A 23829-nucleotide genomic window follows, 5' to 3' on the forward strand; every position below is an offset into this window, starting at 1 on the left:
AACAAAATGGTTTGGTACAACTGCCTCCTAAGTCTGGGGGTCATTCAGGACTATTCAGAACACAGGATAATGGGTTTAATGCAAGGCAAAACCAGAGGCAGCTAGATGGCTCAGAGGATAGAGTACTGGGCCTGGAGTCTGGAAGATCTAAATTAAAATCCAATCTCAGACACTTGCTAGCTGTGTGACCCTAGGAAGCCATTTAACCTTTGTTTGCCTTAATCCACTGGAGAAGGAAATGGCAAACCACTCCACTTTGCCAAGAAACTCCCATGGAAGGTATTAGGGTGTTATGGTTCACGGAGTCATGAAGAGTTGGTCAAGGTTGAACAACTGAACAAAATCAGAATGGGTGTAAACTTTGTCCCTAAAAGATAGATTTTATATTAATTTTTCTCAACATCACTATTATTAGTCTCTTTTAAATAGAGAATAGTTTTCTATGTGGACTTCAACCACTCTTAAAGTTCCACTGCAACAAATCTATTACAGAGATTCTGAATTTCTTTTTAATGTCACAGATTCCTTTGGAAGTCTAGTGAAGACCATGAACATCTTCTAAGAAGTTTTTAAATGCATAAAATACGTAGGATTATAAAGAAAATAAATTATATTGAAATAGTTGTCAAAATATTGAAAAAAAAGTTTATAAACCCAGGTTAAGAAATCCATGACCTATTTCATATATTTTGACATGAATAAACCATGAAGGTAGAGCTGAGTCAACAGCTTTGAAATCATCAACACATGCACTAAAAAAACCATAAAGACAATGCTTTCGGGTGGCTTGTTCAATAATTACTGATTTGATAAATTATTCTTTCTTATTCTGAGATGTTTTTGTGCATCATTTTTGTTCCTGAGCCAACATATTGTTTTCCTGTATGTTTATCAATTGGGGATAGGGTGGGGTGATGCAAGATGTGAATCCTTTGTATAAAGTACTTCAACACATAACTGGCCTATATTTGGAGGGGTCACTTGTGTTCTTGTATTTTGGTAACAAGGTCAGTCAAAAAGCATTTACCAAAGTGCTTACTATGTTCCAAGCACCGTGCTAAGTTCGGGGGATACAAAGAATGGTGAAAAAAGGGTCCCTGCCCACCCATTCTAGTGGGGGAAGACAGGTTGTAAATAACTAGGTACATACAAGATGAAAGCTCAGGGGTGACTGGAAAAGGATGCCTGGAGAGGCGGGGCTTGAGCAGAAATCTTAAAAGAAGCCATGGAAACTAAGAAGTGTAAGAAAAAATAGCATTTCAGACCAAAGGGATGGCCAGTGCAAAGACAGAGAGATGAGAGACAGCCAATGTAGTTGGATAGTAAAGTGTATGGAGTAGAGTGGATACAAGAAGGTGGGAAAAGCTTTCTTAAAAGCTTTAAATGCCAAAGAGAAAACCGGTGAAATTTACTAGAAGTCAGTGAGTGTGTGAGTGTGTGTAGAATTGGGGGGATAGAGTTGGGGGCAGGGGAGAATGGAAGGGGCAGAGCAGGGTGACATAGGCAAACCAATTTTTTATTAAAATCATCTAGGCAGCTGAATAGAGATGGATGGAAGAGGGAAAGGTTAGAAGCAGAAAGAATAATTAAAAGGCTACTGCAACAGCCCGTGCAAGACGTGATGAGGATGGTCTGAACCAGGGTAAGGAGTTGCATAAGTAGAGAAAAGGGGATATATACAAGTGATATTGTGAAGGCAGAAATGCTGAGACTTGGCAATGGACTGGATATATGTAGGGTTAAGTGAAAAAGTGAGTTGTCATCCTCTTCATTTATGTCATTAAATATTTTCCAATTACATTTTTAAAACATTTTAGCATTCATTTTAAAAAATTCTAAGTCCCAAATTTTCTCCCTCTTTTCTATCCTTCTCCCTACCTTCCGTGCCTTGAGAAGGCAAGCAGCATGATATCAATCAGACATACGAAGTTGTACAAAACATATTTCCACATTGGCCATGATGCAGAAGAATACACACACATGAAAAATCAAGTGGAAAAAATTATGCTTCAATCTGCACTATGTGTTCATCAGTTCTCTCTCTGGAAGTGGATAGCACTTTTCATCATGGGTCCTACGAAACTGTCTTGGATTATCTTGATCAGGGTAGCTAAGTCTTTCACAGTTGATCATTGTTATAACATTGCTGTTACTCTATTCAGCACTCTCCTACCCACTTTACTTTGCATCAATTCATATAAGATTTCTTAGGTTTTTCTAAAACCATCCTAACACATCATTTCTTACAGCACAATAGTATTCCATTACAATCATATACCACAACTTGTTTAGCCATCCCCCAATTGATGGGCTTAGTGTCTTAATTTCCAGTTCTTTGCCACCACAAAAAGAGATGCTATAATTTTTTTTTAATAAATAGGTCCTTTCCTCTTTTCTTTGATTCTTTGGAATATATATAGACCTAGTAGTGGTTAATAGTCAAATGGTATGAAGATTTTTACAACCTTTTGGGCACAGTTGTCCAGAATGGTTAGGCAAGCTCACAGCTTCACCAACAGAGCATTATGTCCCTATTTTTCCATATCACCTTCAGCTGTCATCCTCTTTATAAAATTTTTTTTTTAAAAAGTGGTTTCAGTCTGAAAGGAAACACTTTGACAGACATTCATGTGCCGTTGGGAAATATATGAGCCAACAATTACAGATTTTATATGGCTATTCTGCTTCAGTTTTGTAGAGAAGTCAGAGTTTCATTGAACATAAACTGCTTTTTGGTTCATTATATTACGGTGTGTACATTTTATTTTGCATTTGATTCACTCTGAGTTTTTGTCATATTGGAATTCTTGCAAACATATAGATGCCCAGAAATTTTCAACATTATACTTCTTCAAAGGGTACTCTCTCTCTAATGATTTCATTGGTTCTTGAAGTCAAGTTTTGGTAGATGCTGAACTGCTGATTTTGTTCTTTGCATCGGCTTGAGACCTTGTGCTGCCTCACATTTTTGACCTTTACTTTAAACTGTTTATTAAGGGAATCTAGAACTTCTAAAACACTTTTGTTTTCTACATTCTATTCAAGACTTCTGGAATTCTCTTTCCAGGTTCTATGGCTTTTTGGGTTACTTTTAATCGTATAAAATGGCACCAAAGTTTTCTACTGCAAACACAAACTAGATATTGTTTCAATCTTCCAAAGCTTTTCCTCAGGGCTTCAAAAGTTTTCTCAAGCCACCCCTGCTATGATGGGTGTTTTGGCACCTGTCTTTAGCTATATTCTTTGATAGCTCCACCTTTCCTCCTACAGTTCTTACCAAGGTAAGAACAGTCACATTATACTGTGTGCAGTTTTTGAAATATTTTTACACTTTCTGTTAAATAATTTGGGCATATTAATGGTGGTTATGGCAAAGGCTAAATCTTTAAAAAAATTATTCTTTTGGTACAGCTGGTCTGATAATTGGTTTTGTGACAAAAAAAGCCATTTCAAAATTCCAGCATGCCTACCTTCTCTTAAAAATTATTTGAGACACTGGTCTCAAAATGACATTTTTGTCAAGCATTTCATTATTAACAAGAATTTATAAAATTTGTGTTAAGTGAAGATTTTCAGTGATCCTTGCTATGTTCTTCAACATTTCTGCCTTCAAGTTTTAGTAACTCCTCAATGTCAGCTCATTTCGGCTAACATGGGCTTGTTGACAAAATTTATTTCTTATAACTGCCCCGGTATTGGTCTGCAAAAATTGATGTATAACTTGGAACTGAGGGCATTACTGACTTTTAAAAAGCATAAAACCTTGCCTATAACCAGTGAGATCTGCCTCCAGGAATTATTTTTGTTAATGTTGACAACAACCAATAATTACTTCACTCCATTACCCCATGCTGCCTCTCTGAATAAATGTGGTGTACTACAGATGGTATTGGACCTAGATTCTAGGCCTAACTCTGCCACTCAACTACTTTAATTTCTTCATTTGCAAAATAACAGATTTTGAACTAGATTATTAGAGAGGCTCTTTTATTACTAACATTATATTATTCCAATTTTCCAGCTACTCTCTAAAAATTCCCTCAAAATCCAGGTATAATACTTGGAAAAGAAACATCAAAACTACTCTTGGACAAAGTCTGGTAAACATGAGAAATCACTGGGAAAAATTCTTATTCCAATACCTATTCTATTATAATTAATTTAGTAAGAATTCAACAAGCTGCCTGAAAACAATATAACATTTACAGCGCCGTTACTGAGGCACTAGGAGCTTCTAATTCAGTTCTATACTCATGGCTTATTCATGTATTATAAATATAAATAAAACCAAGCATAGTAGAAATGTTAGTGCATTTGAAATCCATACAGAAAACTTCTCTTTATTTAAAAACAGGCCATCAATACAATGATGTCAAGAACAATTAATACAGGGTGTCCCTTACAGTAGCTTAAAACTACACTAAGACCCTTGGGACACTCTATATAAAGCATGGTACATTTCTGTTTAAATTCATTATGGTTTTACATTGTCTTAAATCCATTATCATGTCTCCTAAATATAATTAAATGGTTTCTAAATTTGTGAGGGAGCTGCATTAAAATATCTTTGGAACCACTTGATGTGCAAGGTTAATGTTCGGTTATATGACTATTCCCTATAAGTGACACTCCCTTTCCTACTTTGGGGCATCTGTATCAGGGAGTTCCGTCTGTCTACAATACCCTCCTCTCCCTGGCTCTGCTTTGTAGAATTCCTCATTTTCTTCAAAGCACAGCTCAGGTGCCATCTTCTACTCCTAAGCCTTTCCTGATACTTGCCAATTTATTAGTACTGTCTCCATCTTAAAATTACTTTATCATATTTTATATTTATTTATTAATATACTTTTGAACACTGTAGCCTCCCCCCAACCAAAGCCATGACCAAAAAAAAATTAGCCTAAACATCATATTTTTAGAAATCACAAAAGAAAACTATATACATCTCTTAGGATCAGAGGGCAAAACAGAAATGAAAGAATCCACTGTTTATCTCCTTAAAGAAAATTGCCATGAATATTATAGCCAAAATCCAGAGCCCACAGGTCAGAGTACTACAAGCAGCCAGAAAGAATTCAAGGGCCAAAGAGCCATAATTACCATGATGGATCTCCCTTCCATTATGCTTCTTCCCTCTCCAATCCATTCTCCACAGAGCTACCAAGTAAGTTTTCCTAAAATGCAGATTTGACCATGTCACTCCCCTACTTAGACAAGCCAAGAATTCATGGAATTTAATTTCAGGAGGCAACTAATTTAAGACAGGAATTGATTTTGTGTCTTCTTTATATCCCAAGGACACAGCACAAATTCCTGGTACACAGTAAGCACTTGATAAATGCTTGATTAATTACTTGTTCTTGCTTAAATGTTTTTTGGGGGGGTAGGTATCTTAGAGAAGATATTTGCAACTAAAGATAATGTAATTTCTGGTCAGGAAAACATGGTAGAATAGAAAGAATGGAAGATTTGGGGGTTAGATCTGGGCTCCAAATCCTGCCTTTGATACTAGGTATGACACTTCTGGCAATTCATCTAACGTCTCTGAATCTGTATCCTAGTCTGCAAAACGGGGAATAACAGTTATAAAAGTGCCTACCTCAGAAGGCTGTTCTGAAGATTAAATGAGATAGTATACATAAAGAAAGTCCTTTGGAAGCCTTAAAGTACTTTGTAAATGTTAGTTATCATTATCCTCCCATACTAAAGAAATCCAATTCTAATAGTCAAAACAATCAGAACAAAACTGATCATAGAATAGCTTTCTGAACACATCAAAAATAAGACAGAAAAATAAAATGATTGCTATATTCTAGATAACAGATTGCACTATTGAGGGAAAGCTGATGGATGACTGAACCCAGCAGTGAACCTGTGCTAAAAATAGTATGGCTTCCTTCTTTTTGAAGGGAGTGATTCACAACGCAATAAATAAGATAGGAGTCCAGAAGCCAAAGGGAATAAAAGTATACTTTCAGTTTTGAAACTAGCATATCCCTGCCAAAATAAATACTGCCAAAATAAAATGCCTCTAAAAATTTAAAAATATTTAAGTTTTCTAATTAACTTTCCTATTTTTTATTAAGATTCTGAGGTGGATCCTAATTTATCTTCAAGTCAACTAAGTCTTTATATATGTTTTTAAAAGCATTGCTTGTGATTTAGCATGTGATAGAGAAATAAAAATGCAGATTTCTCTGTGAAAAATTGTTTAATCCCATTTTTATGTAATATAATTTAAAAAATAAAGTCTGTTAATATATTTTGCTTTTTAATATCACCATAGTTTCTCCCCAGCATTCTCCCTCTCCCAGAGAACTTTTCTAATAAAAATGCAAAAAATGTTTATAATTATTTTAATACCTCTGTTTGAATTCTAACATAGAAAAATGAATTATCTAATAGAAAAATTTTAAATATATGCTTCATCTCACATTGATAAAATGAAAATAATTATCATTAATAAAATAGAAGAAACATATTCTATTGCTTTAACGGAGACACGATTTCACGGATGTGAAGACGACCTCCACCAATGCATGTTACAGCCCCCTATGCCTTTCCATCACTATTGCTGCTGATAATAATAGATCACTACAAAACTTCGTTACTTTTTATGTCTCTTAACCTTCATTTGGTTTACTCTAGAAAACAAGAGTACAATTTTCCAATTAAATTCTTGGGACAAAATGGTGGCTGCTGTTTTTACTCCCCCCGCCCAAATCTCTTTCTGTCTAGGGAAACACTGCTTTGGCTAAAATGGTTTGCTTGCCACAGGTGAAAGCAGCTGATATTGGTTGTAGCAAGGTCCATCTCCCCTACACAATGGCTTTGGAGACCAGGCTAGAAGCAGAGCCAGTGGCCTGGGAGGCACTGATATTCCCAGAGCTCCTCATAATCTCAGAGTCATCCTTGACTCTTCCCTTTCTCTCACTCCCCATAACCAATTATTCTGCTTCTATAGCATCTGTTGGACCTAGTGCTTTCTTTCCAATGACACAGCCATCACCATAATTCAAGTTCTTAACCCTCTTACTTTGATAATAACTTCCTTTTTGGTCTCACTGCTTTCAGTAGTTCCCTCTTAATCCATCTTCTATCCAGCTGCCAAAATAATTTTCCTAAAGCATAAATCTGATCATGTGATGTGCAGAGTCAAAAAATTTCAACAGCTAGCCATCATCTATAGGATAAATACAACCTCCTTAAAATTTGGTACATAAGGTCTTCCACCATTTAGCTCTTACCTATACTTTCAGCCTTATTTCACATCACTTCTCTGCATGAATTCTTGTAGCCAAACTAGTCTGCTAGCTGTTCTCAGAATTCAATAGGTCTCCCACTTACTGTGTTTCTGTACAAATTGCCCCATTCCCCAATCTGGAATGCACTCCCCTCATCTTCACTTTTCAAAATTCTTATCTTCCTTCCTTCTTCAAGACTCAATTCCAGTGTTTCCTCCTCCATAAAGCATTCCTTGATCCCCTTCCACTTGATTATTTTTGTTCTCTCTTACATCAATTTTTCTTGCATAGTTTTTATTGGTGCATATACATTATTTCTTTCACACCACATTCTACCCTACTATAGAATGCAAGCTTCTTAAGCAGAGGGACCATCTGTATTCTCTGTGTCTAGAACAATGTCTTACACCTGGGTAGACACTTAATGTTTACTGAATTGAATTTGAATAGTTTTGCTCTACAATGTATTTCAAATTTTAAGTCAATGACATTAAGAGACCACAATGAAAGTCACATAATAATCTATGATTAAAAAAAAAATAAGCCCAATCACACATTTGAAACATTTAAGTAGGTCAAGTGTTCAGATTTGTATTGTTGGAGGAAATTTATAAATAGGTAGGATCACAGATCCACCTGGGTACTAAGCAGATCATAACAATGGAGAGTGTAAAGTAAGTAAGAATCATGTATAATCTCATCTCAGAATAAAACAGATGGGAAATGTTCAGTCTGCCATCATTCTAATGCAAGGTACCTGAGGTAAGGAAATAGTAAAGTCTCTGTCTTTCAGATCAGTGTGGACTTATGTTCTTTTAAAATGGTACAGAAAGGGGCAGCTAGGTGGCGCAGTAGATAGAGCTCTGGCCTTGGGGTCTGGAGGATCTGGGTTCAAATCCGGCCTCAGACTCTTGAAACTTACTAGCTGTGTGACCCTGGGCAACCAACTTAACCCCAACTGTCTCACCAAAGGAAAAAAAAAACGGTATAGAAAAAATTGGCTATACTGTGTAGATTCTCCACTTCTGTATGGTACCAAATTAAAATTACACTTTGGCAAGCTAAATAAAACACAACATAGGCCTTTAAGCTACAATAAAGGAAATGCATATTCTTATCCCTCAAATGAAACACTTCTACCTTTTAGTTACATATAATATTTGTGGTATTCTTTATGTTTATACTTATATTTAAAATTCCAAAATAAATATAAGATTACAGTATCTCTTTACTAATCTCCAACCAAGATACTATTAAACTTTTGCTGATGGATGGACAATTTGAAGCATTTTTCTAATAGACTTGGTATTTCCATTAAATCTTCAGCATCAGAATTTTTGCAACAGTTGATAACAGGAATAATAGACTTGATCTGGGTGAATAAAAGCTACAGCTAGAAGTAAACTAGTAGACAAAGAAGCCTTTTGAGACATTCAATAATCACTTTACTAAATGCTATAATTCTGGGTATTAAGCAACATCCTGTTGCCTGGTTAATTTGCCTCTAAAAAGTGAGTAGTTTGTGTTTCAGTAGAATCCCACTGTTTTTCTGAAATCTCTCATCAAAAGGTATAGTGTGGTTAAAAAGGATATGAAAATGCCATGTGTTAACATGAAGTAAATGGGCAGAACTCCTTGTTTCTGCACCAGTGTGGGAAAATCCAAAGGAGGCAGCCTTCAGAAAAGGTCTTTTTGGTCAAAACAAGTGGACAAAAAAAACACAAACCACCTTTCACATTAAGTCAGGGCATACTATATTCCTACCACAGACCTTGGAAATCAAACCTAAATTGATATCAGAAAAGCATTTCATATAAGTAAAGCTTAACTTCTTATCCTCTTACCTACCTACCACCCATTCCTACTGTGGCTACCTGAGAGGAGTTGTTGTTGTTCAGTCATTTCAGTGGTGTCTGACTCTGTAACCCTGTTTGGGGTTTTCTTGGCAAAGATACTGGAGAGGTTTGCCATTTCCTTCTCCAGCTCAATTTACAGATAAGGAAACAGAGGCAAACAAGGTTAAGTGATTTGCCTGGGGTCACATAGCTAGTAAGTGTATGAGGCTGGATTTGAACTCAGGTCTTCCCAATGCTAGGTCCAGTGCTCTATCTACTGTGCCACCTAGCTACCTGAGAGTAGAAGATAAGAGGAACAGGAGCAGGTTGAAGGGTTGGGAGTAGGGTGTGGGTGAGAGAGTCATCACACTGTTTGGAAAAGAAAAGCATGTATTTTCCTTTATACAAGTTTGATCTTAAGTTCAGGGGTCAAGAAGCTTCTTCTTTGGAATTAAAACTACTCCTGGCTAGTAAGCATATTAAATTACAAGCTACAACCCAAAAGAGTTCTCTTGACTACTTGTTCTACCTCAGTGGAGGGAGTAGAAAATAGTTATGACATAAAACAACCTACCTGAATTATTAACTGCAAATGAAACTTCAAGAGATCAATAAAAATGCATTTGGCGTGCACATACAAATGTATATGCATACTGAATATATTTAATAAACTGTAGTTCATTTGGGTTATCTAAACGGTTTGCTAAAATTGGCATGAAAGTGAGGACATACCTATCAAGCTAGAGAGACTTCAGGGATAGGCCTCAAAACATTCTGCACTCCTGTCATTGAAGAGAAAGCCTCACTAAACTCAGACAGGCTTATCAATTGAAACTGGGCCATTAGCAATTAATGTAATTCATGCTTTCTAACCACTACGACTTGCAATAACCCCATCCTCAATGAGACCATAGACCTTTAAAGTTTCAATCTTTAGATAACTTATTGACATTGTTTATTGGCACTTTTTATTTTTCATTTTTTAAGATTTAGTAAAGTACTTAGAGTTCCTTGATGGAAATACCAATAGTAATGAGATAACAACAGCTGATCTTCTGTAGACTTTCAAAATACTATTTCATGTGATCCTCAAATAATACAGACACTACAGGTATTATAATCCTCATTATATAGAAAAGAGGATTCTGATTGGTTTAACAGCTTGCCTTTCACTCAAAGATTTCAATAAAAACCATGGAAATTGAGAGCTGACCGTTAGAGGTCATTTTATTCATCTTTTCCCCTTCTTTTTAAGTTAATTATAACCTAAGAAGTTAAGGGACTTGTACAGGTCACAAAGATAGCAATGGCAGAACCAAGACTAAGACCTTTGATTTTCTGTCTACTGCTGAAGTCCTTGCAAAACATTATTGAAAGAATAGTAAGTCTTTTAAAGAGTGGGTAACAAATTTCAGAATAAATGTTTAGATATTTAGCAAAACTACACATAACCTTTTAAAGACCTTGGCAGAACTGCATTGCCTTTATAAGCTCACTTTATTATACTCTTAAACACTCTATAAAACTTTAATGACTTACGCTTACTCTAAAGGATTAAATAAGTTAACTAAAGCATAACTTAACTAAACATTAAATCATCTACTCTAAAGCTCCTGAAGATCTTTTTTTGAGTGGGAAATGCTTTTTTTTTTCCTAACACAAACAAGACAGTTGAACCTAATAACTTCACAAAGTTACCAACTATTATATTATCATATAACAAAGCATTGTGACTTTGTCAAGTAATAGAACTCCTTCCCCTGAGGCAGAACGTAGCTTATCTTTAACATAATAAGAGTTCTTAGAAAACAGCCTGATAATCAGAGAGGCTAAATCGATCACTTTATAAGTATTGATTAGGCACCAACTATGTGCTAGGTATGGGCAGCTAGGTGGGAATTATCAGGCCTGGAGTCAGGAACACTCATCTTCCTGAATTCAAATCCAGCCTCAAATACTAGCTGTGTGACTCTAGGCAAGTCATTTAACCCTATTTGCCTCAGTTTCCTCATCTGTAAAGTGAGCTGAAAAAAGAAATGGCAAATAACTCCAGTATCTTTGCCAAGAAAAACTCCCAAGGGGGGGAGGGGGAGGCGCAATCATGAAGAGTTAGACATGACTGAAAAAACGACTTAACAACAAAATGTGCTAGGTGGTAGAGACACAAAGAGAGAAATGAAACAGTTCCTGCACCAAAGGACTGGACCTTCTATTGGTGAACACACGTAAATACATACATACATACATACATACATACATACATACATACATACATACATATACCCAAAAATCATACACCTACATAGATTTATTTTTGGATTTCATCTATGGTTTCTTCAATACAGGGATCTCCTATGGAACTTACTCCCCAACACCTACCTGTTCTAAAGAGCTGCCTAAGGTACTAAGAAGTTAGGTTACTTACCCAGGGTCACGCTGAATGTGTCAGAGGTGGAAACTGAACTAAGTCTTTTTGATTCCAAGGCCAGCTCTCCACTGTTTCATGCTGCCTCATATATAATATATACATAACAGATACCAGGACAAAGTATTTTTTTAGGGGGAAGTGGGGAAGGAATTACCAAGTGCAGAAATAAAGGCTTCCTATAGAAGGTGGTGATTGAACTAAGATTCTAAAAGGGAAAATGAGAAAGGAGTACTTGTCAGGCATGGCAGATGATTTGGTCAAGAGCTATCCATCTAGCCTATTTAGTGGTGACTCCCACAGTAGGTTTGAATAAAGTTTTGTGATAAAATTTTGTTTCTCTCTAAATAATAATTCCATATTATTCTTTCTTTAAATCTAATCTTGACTTCTGCTTCCGGGAGCCAAGATGGCAGAGTGAAAAGGTAGTCGCTCTCACTCTCCCCTATCAACCTCTGAAAACCCAGAAAATATCACTCCAGAAAAAAAAAAAAACCCTGGAACACCTGAACTAGAAGAAAGACAAGGAACAGCAGTGCACTAGCCCAGCAAACAGGTCTCCCAGTGCCTCAGCAAAAACAAGGGGCCCCAGGCAGATAAGTACCCTGAGGCATTCATCTGAAAGGAGGTGAAGAAAACAACCTAAAGGCTTCCTAAAGCCCCGGCCTTGCTGATTCCAACCCAACAACAGGTGAGCTTTAGGAGCCCTGAAGCCCCCAACTGTGAAGAGATCCTGAAGCCCAGGTGGTAGAGCAGGCAAACACCAACACCTAGATCTCCGAGTACCTCAGTGACGGTGGGGGAACCGGTGGAAACCAGCTCAGAAAACCACCAGGAGTCTCGCACTACTTCACTGCAAAGGAATCTCCCGGTGCATTAGCAGAAACGAGGGAGACAACACTGCAGGGGACCCCAGGCAGATAAACACCCTGTAGCACCCATCTAAAAGAAGCTGAAGAAAGCTAAAGGAAAGGAAAAGCAGGCAACCTAGAATTGCCTGAAAGTTCCAGCCTTGCTGATTCCAGCCCAACACAAGGTAAGCTGCCAGAAACCTACAGTCTCCAATTCCCAGCATAAGAAGCCCCAGAAGGCAAAGCCAGTGACAGTACCCTCTGTTCCCCAGCAGGAGAGCTCAATCTCTTTAAAGGCCAGGGAATAAAGAAACACCATGAGTAAAAAGAAACGTACCATAGATTCATATTATGAGAAGAGTGAAGATCAAGACAGAAATTCTGAAGAGGACAACATTGTCAACAAACCCACATCTGCAACAACAAAAGGGAATATGAACTGGTCTGAAGCCCAAAAAGCCTTCTTAGAAGAAGGATTTTAATAGTCAAATGAGAGAGGTAAAAGAGTCCTTCAAAAATACAATTGGCCAGTTGGAAAAAAAACACACTGAAGAAAACAAGTCTCTAAAAAACACAATTGGCCAATTGAAGAAGGAAGGACAAAAACTAAAAGAAGAGTACACTGAAGAAAACAAGCCCCTAAAAAACACAATTGGCCAGTTGAAGAAGGAAGTACAAAATCTAACAGAAGAGTATGCTGAAGGAAACAAGTCCCTAAAAAACACAATTGGCCAGTTGAAGAAGGAAGTACAAAAACTAATAGAAGAAAACAATCTGTTAAAAACTAGAATTGGACAAATGGAAACTAATGTCTCTATGAGAGAGCAAGAATCAGTCAAACAGAAACAAAAAAATGAAAAAATCGATGAAAATGTAAAATACCTCATCAGTAAATCTAATCTTATTCATTCAACAAGTATTTAAGTGTCTACTATTATGTACAAAACATAGTAATAGACAAATGCTACAGTAAGAATCACAAAATTTTCTTCCACTAAGGGAAATGATTCAAGTTGAATAGGCACAACATAGATAAAACAACTAATGAGCAATCCTGATTTAACATCTGAGGAAATATTGGAGAAGTTGGTATAGACTCTACACACAAAGTGTAGAGGGAATACAGCAGGGTATAGTGGAAAAGACTACTAGAATGAAGATCCCTGGGTTCAGTCTCAGGTCCGACACTTACCTAATAACTGTGTAATCCTGGATATGCCACTTGCCTTCTCTGAGCCTCAGTTTCCCCATTTGCAGAATGGTGATAACATCAATTATACTATCTACCTCAGAGAGTTATTGTAAGGAATTTTCTTTGTAAACCTTAAAGCACTATATAAAAAGTTAATATTAGTATTAGTTAAGGAAAGCTTCATGGGCAAAGACCTGTATTGGCAACAAGCAAGAAAAAGATAATTTTACATGGAACGAAGAACATGTCTGTGAAGAATCTGCCACTGCTCTCCCTCAAAATTATATTGGATATAACCTCTACTTCCCTGAAGATCAAAGGGTTATTAAATGTGAACTCAATCAACATTTATTAAGCACCCAGGTATTGGTCCCTGGGAATACAAATACAAAAATGAGGCTATCTCTGTCCTCAAGGAACACACATTTTATTAGTGAGATACAACATGCTCACAGATTGGGAAATACAGTATGTATACAAAATAAATACATCAATTTGGGGGTGGAGGTGGTGCTGACCAGAAGTCCAGGAAAAGTCCTCTTAAAGTAGGAGAGGCTAACTTAAACTGAGTGGAGGAGGAACAGGGATTCTAAGAGGAAGGGGGAGGAGTGAGGGCATTCAGGGCATGAGAGACACTGAAAGCAACTTGGTAGGAGGGACAATTACGTACATGGAATATAAAGTAGCCAGTTTGTTTAGAACATAGCGTATTCGATGGGAAATATTATGTAATTAAACTGTAGAAAGATAAACTGGAGTTAAATTGTGGATAGCTTTAAATGTTAAATAAAGAAATCTGTATTTTATTCTAAAGACAAGGAGATACTGAAGAGAGGATTTTGTGAATCCCAAGTATAAAAACCAATAAGACAAAGAGTCTTTTGGGTCAAGGAAAGTCAATGAGATGGATAAGGCATTCATGTGAAGTGGAATCAGGATGGTGGAGTGAGACTCAACATTTTTGCCTCACTCTCCCAATACACCTCCAAAATAACCAAGAAAATTGGACAGACCAAATTTTGACTGGGAAAGCCAGGAAAAAGCCATAGTGAGTCATTTTTCCAGGCCAGGGCAGCTTAGGAAGACAGACACAGAGGTCTGGGGACTGGGCAGGAGCACAGCATGGTGGCAATGGCAGCAGTGGTGGAACCATAATCACCCAAGCACCCAGGAATGGAAAGGGACCCAATATAGATCACCAGGGCAAGAAAGAGATCCCAGGGGACCCCTGCCATCTGGCAGTTCTGTGACCTAATACCCAGTTATAGGAGGCAGACTAGAGAGGAACACAGTGCCCTAGCTGCATAATGAACACAAAACAAATTTCCAAAACTTAGCTGTGTAACTCTGAGCATAGCAGCAGAGAGGCGACTCAATTCTAACCTTCCTCCCAGCACACAAGCCTACAGTGGAATAACCAGTGGTCTTCTGCCCAAGATGAAAAGGATCCCAGCCATTCAGTCACTCTGAAGCTAAAAGCCTCTCTGCAGGATAACAGTGACTGAAATTCAATTACACACAAAGCAACAGAGTGAAACCTGAGTCAGGAACTTGCAGAACTCAAAGACCAGGATGGCAGTGAACAGACTCCTCCCCACTTTGGAAACAATGAAAACTTGTAGGCCCCTGTATTGAGTTTTAAAAACAGCAGAAGTTCAGGCCCCCCAGAAATGAGCAGAACTCCATATCAGTATAAAGTCCAAAGCTGAGAAGTAGGATGGAAGAATGAGCAAATGAAAAAGAAGCCAACTACAAAGACCTAAGCTCGGGTGACAAACAGAAGAAAACAATGACCTGAAAACATCAAATATAGGCTTAAAGGAAAATGCAGACCAGATACAATCACAACAAGAATTACTAGACAAAGTAAGTGCTAAATAAAGAGATAAGAAAGAGCAAAAAATGATTTTTAAAAACAAATAAGAGGAAAAAGAAAAGGAATGAGGGCTATCCAAGAAAGTTATAAAAAGAGATTTAAAGTTCATTAAAATACATACTTACTGAAGAAGAGAATTCCTTAAAAAATTAGAATTGGCCAAATGGAAGCTGACATCTTTTGATGTCAAGAAATAATAAAAGAAAAACAAAAGACTGAAAATACAAAATATCTGACAGGAAAAACAACTGATTTGGAAAACAGATTGAGGACAGCTAATTTAAGAATCACTGTCTATTTGAAAGCAATGAACAAACAAATAAAACCTTGACATTATTTCAAGAAATTATTATTATTATAATTTTTTTTTAGCAATTGGTGTTGTGACTTGTCACACAGCTAGTGTCAAGTGTTTGGTCTGAGACCGTATTTGAACTCGGGTCCTCCTGATGTCAAGGCTGGTGCTCTATCCACTGCTCCACCTAGCTAATCCAAGAAATTATTTTAAAGGAAAATGGCCCAGACATCGGAGAGTCAGAAGGCAAAGTAGAAACTGAAAAAAAAAATCCACCAGTTACAATCCTGAAAAAAATATACCATGATGAAAGCTCCTAGGAATATCACAGCCAAAATCCAGAACTCTTGGTCAAACAGAAAATACTGCAAGCAGCCAGAAAGAAAGAATTCAAGTACTATGGGGTCACAATTAGGATCATGAAAGATTTAACAGCTGCCACTATAAAGGAATGGAGGGCTTAGCATCTGAAATAAACAGTAAAACTATAACAGCAGAGGACCTCAATTTAACCCTCTCAAACCTAGATAAAGTTAAACATAAAATAAACAAGAAAGTTAAGGAGATGAATAGAATCTTAGAAAAATTAGACATGCAGACCTCTGGAAATACTATATGGGAACAGAAAGGGGTACAGCCAGATTTCACTAAATGTATGTAAGTGGACCATTCTGCACACCTCTTCCTCCCCTTTTGCGGGTGAGTGTGGCTCCACACCCTCTCTGGCCCAGTACCAGAGCACTAATGCACAGAACCCCTGGCTCCACAGTGTACTGGCACTGCTTCTAGCATGGGGTCTGCCTGCCCCGGAGTTGAATTTGCATGATACAAATTCACTTTAAGCAAGAACTGTCTGTATATCTATTTCACAGCTGTATCTGGCATCTTCACAAAAGTTTACCATGAATTAGAGCACAAAGATCTCACAAAGAAATATAGAAAAACTGAAATATTAAATGCGTTTTTTTCTGACCATAATGGAATAAAGACTACATTTGCTAAAAGGCCTTTAAAGTATAGAGTAAACATTAATTAGAAACTAAACATTTAATCCTAAAGAATGGGTGGGTCCAAAAACAAATCACAGAAACACTCACTAATTTTATTAAAGATAATGACAACAATGAGAAAACATACCAAAATTTGTGGGATACAGCTAATGCAGTACTTAATGGAAAATGTATAACTTGAAGCAAAAAAGAGAAAGAGCAGATCAATGAATTGGGCAATGCAATTAAAAAAAATAAGAAAACCAACAAATTAACCCTGCCCCCCCAACCTCCAAAATAGAAATCCTGATGCTCCAAGGAGAGATTAGCAAAACTGAAAGTAACACACACACACACACACACACACACACACACACACACACACAAACTAGGAGCTGTTTTGTTTTGTTTTTTAAAGACAGCTAATGGCTAATTGATTTCTTAAAGTGAAAGAAAGCAAAATTACCAGTACCAAAAAATGAAAAAGGTGAATTAATAACCAATGAAGGGGAAATAAAAGCAATTATTAGGAGCTATTTTGATGAACTATATGCCGATAAAACTGACAATCAATAGATGAATATTTACAAAAATATAAATTGCACAGATTAACAGAATACTTAAAATACTAAAATAATCTCATTTTTGAAAAAGAAACTAAACAAATCATAAGTGAATTCCCTAAAGAAAAAAAAACAAAAAACTAGAACTAGATGGATTTGCAAGTGAATTCTACCAAACATTTAAAGAACAATTAATTCCAATATGACATAAATTACTTGAAAAAACACATAAACAAAGAATACTACCAAATTCCCTCCCTGACACAAATATAGTCTTAACACCTACAACAGAGAGAGACAAAACAGAAATAGATAACTATAAGCCAATTTCCCTGATTGATGCAAAAATTTTAAATGAAATACTGGCAAGGAGATTAAAACAACATAATAAAAAAATTGCATACTATTACCACTGTGACTTATATGAAGAAGGCAGAGCCGGTTCAATATTAGGAAAACTAGCAGCATAACTGACCAAATTAACAAAATCAACAGAAAAAATATAATTATTATAATAGATGCAGAAAAAGTTTTTGACAAAATACAACACCCATTCTTGCTACTTTTAAAAAAACCTAGAAATTATGGCAATAAATGGAGCTTTACTTAAAGTGATAAGTATTACTGATTTACAAGCAAGAGCAAACATTATCTGTAACGGGGAAAAGTCAGAAGCCTTCTTTAATAAGATCAGGGTTGATTCTGGAAAGCAATTGGGAACTATGCCCAAAAGGCTATAAAACTGTACATACCCTTTGATCCAGCAAAACCACTACTAGGTCCGTATCTCAAAGAGATCATAAAAAAGGGAAAAGTACCCACATATACAAACATTTATTGTAGCTCTTTTCTGGTGGCAAAGAATTGGGAATTGAGGGGATGCCCATCAATTGGGGAATGGCTAAATAAGTTGTGGTATATGAATGTAATGGAATACTATTGTGCTATAAGAAATGATGAACAGGTAGATTTCAGAAAAACCTGGAAACACTTGCATGAACTGATGCTGAGTGAAGTGAGCAGAACCAGGAGAATACTGTACACAATAACAGCAACACTGTGCAATGATCAACTATGATAGACTTAGCTCTTCTCAGCAATGCAACCCTCTAAGACAATTCCAAAAGACTCATGATAGAAAATGCTATCCACATCCAGAGAAAGAACTATGGAGTCGGAATGCAGATCAAAGCATACTATTTTCACTTTGTTTTTTTGTTTCTCATGGTTTCTCCCTTTAGTTCTGATTCTTCTTTCACAACATGAGTAACGTGGAAATATGTTTAACATGACTGTAGATGTATAACCTATATCAGACTGCTTGCTATCTTGGGGAGGGGAGAAGGGAAAGGAAGGAGGAAGAAAAATTTGGAACTGAAAATCTTACAGAAATGAAAGTTCAAAACTATTCTTACTTGTAATTGGAAAACATAAAACACTATTAAGTGTAAAAAAATTGTAAAAAGAAAATTGAAGAATTGAAAAAATTAGATCAGAGTTGATGTATTATTATTATTATCAGCAGTAGCAGTAATAGCAGTATATTAGAAATTTACTACTAATATTAGTAATACTATTAGTATAGTATTAGTAATGCAGACTTTAACAATTAGACAAGAAAAAGATACTGAAGAAATATAAACAATGAAAAAACAAAATGATCACTTTTTGCAGATATAATGGTTTATATAGAATCCTTACAGAGCAAACTAAAAAACTAATCAAAATAATTAAAAACATCAGCAAAGTTGCAGGATACAAAATAAACCCACAGAAAATCATCAGTATTTCTATAAATTATCAACAAAACCCAGAAGGAATAGCTAAAAAGGGAAATTACATTTAAAATAACTACAGACAGAAATTACATTTAAAATAAATATAAAATACCTGTGAGTTTACCTGCCAAGACATACACATAGGAACTATACAAATACAATTACAAAACTCTTCATACACATAAAACCAGACCTAAATAGTTGCAGAAATAGTAATTGCTCATGGGTAGGCTAAGCCAATATAATAAAAATCACAATGTTACCTTTTTTCTTGACTAATGCAGAAATTTCTTTCCCATGTCTGTATATATTTGTAATGAGTTTGTTTTCCCAGCCTTCTCAGTGGTGAAGGATGTGGAGAGAGTATTTGGAAGTGAAAATAAAATAAAATTTCAAAAAGATACAGTATTCATGTAAGCAAGGGACTAGAAGTGGGGTAGAAGAAAAAAAGGACACTATTTAGTATCTTCCCTGTTTCAACAAGAAAAGTAGGTAAGTGCTATGAGAGCTGTACAATATGAAAACACAGAAGTAAGAGATTATTTCCAGCCTAGTGGAACGAAGGGAGGAATTAGAAAACAATATCTTAATCTCTGGTTCTATAGCCATGATAGTATTTCCTCACTTGGGGGCAATTCTTTTTCAGAATTTACAGAGGGAAAGGGGCAGGAGAGAGGTGGTGGTGGTGGCAGTGGTAGTGGTGGGGATATTAGCTTTTAATTCCAAATATGATTAAAAACTAAATGTATTTACATAAAACAATTACCTCTATTTCAAAATACACTTTATAATCACTTGCAAACTCACCGATCTTCCAAAACTTTAATGGTGTCATGAAGGGCTTTCTGTTGCTCTCTCAGTTGTTGATTTTTGGTAAAAAATTCTTCCAATCTTTGTGCATCTCTTGAGAAAAAAAGAAGTATTTTTATGAAACAAATAGCCCTTAGAGGTCAAATATTATTACTATGGGATTACAAGGAATTGTTTCAATACCTTCTCATTTTATTAGCATTTGGCTTCTTTAAAACATCTAAAATAACTAATCAGCCAGAATTTGGAAACAAAATTGTATAGGGTTTTAATTGTACTGGATAAGAATGATAAGAACTACCTTAAATTCCAATGCCTTCTTATTGGTTTTCCCCAAAAGGCTAAGTGGTTGAAAAATATTCATTTCTTAATATTAAGGGCATGAAAGGTATACAATATGAATGACTTTCAGATACTGAAAAAATTTAAGAATGATAGCTTTCCACTTCTTATAATAACTGCTATAAAGTTGCATCTGTAAGCAATCATAATGTACCTTCTAAAACACAAAAATTCATGATATAGTTGATTCTTTTAAATTGTTGTTTCTAGTTCAGCAGAATAACCAAATATTTTCTAATTTTCCAAAAGGTACATTTATGAATACCCAAAAATTCAGCCCATAAGCAATAAATAAATTCAGACCACAATTTGTAAATTTAGGTATATCCCACAAAAATCAAACAACTTAATCATGGTTTCAGAACATAATTAAATTCATATGCAGGATTATCTTTTAGTTTCTGTGCTACTAGATAATATCATCTCCTCAAGCATAGCATTAAATCTAAATGGCCTTAAAAGTGCCATTATACACACAAAAACGTATATACACACACATACACACATTACAAGTCTATATATTTGTTTATAAGAATATATATTTTGAGTGAAAAGTATATATCATAAAGGTATTTTCTATAACTATCAACATAATGAAATACATTTTACATTACTGTTTGACTTTCTGGCAGCTAAATATTCTATTATAACTCAGAACAAAGAATCAGCAAATGTTTGTCTTAAAACTAAACCAAGTTACGAAAGATAAGACAGCTTTAAAAGTATAAAACTAGCATCTCAATTACTTGATGAGTCTCCTCAACCCAGTTGTAAGAATAATGGTCTCTGTGTAAATTTATAAATTCTTCAAAGGGGTAACATGATGACTCTTAAACTGTCCAAAAAAAAGGTCATAAAAATTTTTTCAAGGCCATACAAATGAGTCTACCAAAATAGTTCGAACAACTGCAAATATATTGGAACTTTGTTCTGACAATTAGGATACAATGCAATAAAAGGGACCCATACTGGAACCTATCCAAAATGGGTTAACTATACCAAAAGAATTTTGCTTTAAGGCAGTTTTATCTATAAGTGTATCCCAATGTATATATTCCCAGAATGTTATCAAACTGATGACTCAACATAATTCTCGGAGTTAAATGGCTATTTTGCTGAGTCAATGGAATATTTTGCATTCCGTTATATAACAAATGTACTAGTCATGTAAAATACTGTAAACAAATGATAAATTGTGGCGCAAAATTATATGTACATTATTTTAAAGTAATAAGACTGATTTGACAAACCAAAACATAGCTGCCTCATTACTTTAGCAGGTCAAGAAAAAGAACTACTCTGAATAAAAGACAACAGCAGAAGACAGATAAATCATTATGAACCTGACTCGCCACAAAGAAATTGTCATCTGTGATAGAAATAATGAAAAAGTCAAAATCCTTTCCCCATAAATTGCATCTTAAGACAGCTAGATGCTCCCAAAGAGATAACAATTATAGTCCCTAAAATTTTCATCTCCCCTGACAAAATTATTCATGTTCATCAGTTTATCTAAAAAAACTAAGTTCAATTAATCAATAAATATTTATTAAGCACTTATTCTGAGCATATTACCCTGTTAGGTGCTGATGATACAAAGACAAAAATGGAACAGATCCTGACTCTTATAAAGTAAAATGTATGCAACTGCAAGTCAGCATGATTTATGATCAAAATATAAGTCTGGGAAGATTTAATGATAACACACTTAACGGTCATGTCTCTGTCTCAAGGAGGGATTCCTAGGGGCAAGAAGCCTCCGGAAACAGAAAAGGCTATACTCTTATCACAATGGTATTTGGCAGCAGGGAGAAAAAGACAAAAAGGACTAAAATCAGGAGAAATCCAGTCTCTGGCCTGAAGCACAGTCTTAACTTGCTCTACGGACAGTAGAAACTTAGTAGCTCTCTCCTCATTTCTCGAAGTAGCCATTTATATGACCTCTAGGAGTACTTGAAGTATACTACTATAGGCACATAGCTACACAGTACTTATATTGTAGTTACTATATAACTAGTCTGTTTTCATACCTGGCATGTTATTCATAGACTTCATAATATTTTAAGCAAGTCATATAAAGTGTCATATCTAAAGAACTTTTTCTTAATTCAATAAAAAAAAGGGTAACTGGGCAGGGGCTGCCACTGTCAGGGAAATACACATTAGCATTTTGTTTATAAAATTCAAAAATTTTAGTTACCTAATTTTTAATTACAAATAAGCATCTATCTGCAAGTGAAAATAATTTCATTCTGATAAAGTGGTAAGAAGTAGGAAGTAAAAAGGTAATCTCCAGCAGCATGCCTTCTAGGGTTTCATGTTTGGTCTTATGTTATTTAATGTTTTTATTTAATCATCTGGATAAAGTCAGAATGTTTATCATACCTGCAGGTGACACACAACTGGGAGACAGGATTCAGAGAGCTCTTTGATAGGTTCAAACACAGGACACGGAATAAAATGAAATTCAATAAGGATAAATGTACTCTTACATTTAGAAAGTCAAGTTCACAAGTTCAAGAGAGAGAAGATAAGGCTAGACAAGAGCGTGTCTGAAATATATGGGAATTTTGGTAGATTTGGAGCTCACTCTGATCAACAAAGTGATTTTAAGCTGTCCTGCGAGATCTAGTATCCAGGAATCAAGAGGTAACAGTTTAATTTTATTCTGCCCTAGTCAGACTACATCTAGAATATTTTGTTCAGTCGTTAAGTATCACAATTTAAGAAAGACATTAACTAGCTGGAGAGTGTGCAGGGGAGAACCACCAGAATAGTGAAGGAGCTTAAGATTATGATATATAACTAGTGCAGAAATTGGGAATATTTAGCCTGAAGAAGACAACTAAAGGGAACATGACAGCAGTCTTCAAATACATGAAGGGCTACCATGTGGAAGAGAAAATAGATTTGTTCTGTTTTCATCATAACTAGAAACAAATGAGTAGACATTGTGAAAATGTGAATTTAGGCCTGATATAAATAAAAAGTTCCTAACAATAAGAACTATCCAAAAGCATACTTGGATTATCTTGAAGGTAATGGGTCCTCCCTAATTTGAGGTCTTCAAGCAAAGGCTGAAAGACCCCCCCATGTATAGGGTATATATTGTGGAGATTTCTGATCAGGTAAGAGCTGGACTAGATGGACGCTGGTGTCCCTTCCAACTCTAAACTTCCACAATTCTGTGATTATGACAATATCAAAACTTAATATTCACTGTTAATATTTCAGGTTTATGGAAGTATTGTTTTAAACATTTAATTCCTCAACAAGTAACATATACATGTTATTGCTAGGCTTACTTTAAGTATCCTTTGCTGTAAAACTTCAGCTTCTTTTGAAAAACATTTTGGTAGGGAATATAACTTAAAATTTACAATCACCTTGCAAATTCAAATACTACTTGACCAAAATGACTGACATTTTGGCTCTGAAGGTTGTATTCCTAATGAATGGTCTATGACCCAGCATTTACAAGATCATTAGCTTCAATGTTGAATGAAACTACAGCATAAGGGACTTATTGTCCAACTAGTTATCAACTCTGAAACATTAAACCTTAGGTATTCAAAAGAGTCAGAAGGAACAAGACCTCCTATATAAGGCTATTACACATACAATGAGAG

General features: G+C 35.6%; 1 protein-coding gene across 4 annotated transcripts in view; it reads right to left on the reverse strand.

Moving 5' to 3' along the window:
- Nucleotides 1-23829, reverse strand: part of RBBP8 (RB binding protein 8, endonuclease) — a 113285-nt gene that overhangs the window by 49185 nt on the left and 40271 nt on the right. For all 4 annotated transcript variants that reach the window (XM_020968712.2, XM_020968714.2, XM_020968711.2 and 1 more), the window contains exon 4: nucleotides 19856-19951. In XM_020968712.2, the coding sequence (XP_020824371.1) occupies nucleotides 19856-19951 (96 nt within the window). The remainder of the gene's footprint in view (nucleotides 1-19855; nucleotides 19952-23829) is intronic.

Source organism: Phascolarctos cinereus, unplaced genomic scaffold (assembly GCF_003287225.1).
Source record: "Phascolarctos cinereus isolate Bilbo 61053 unplaced genomic scaffold, phaCin_HiC Scaffold_4;HRSCAF=312, whole genome shotgun sequence".
NCBI classification, from domain to species: domain Eukaryota; kingdom Metazoa; phylum Chordata; class Mammalia; order Diprotodontia; family Phascolarctidae; genus Phascolarctos; species Phascolarctos cinereus.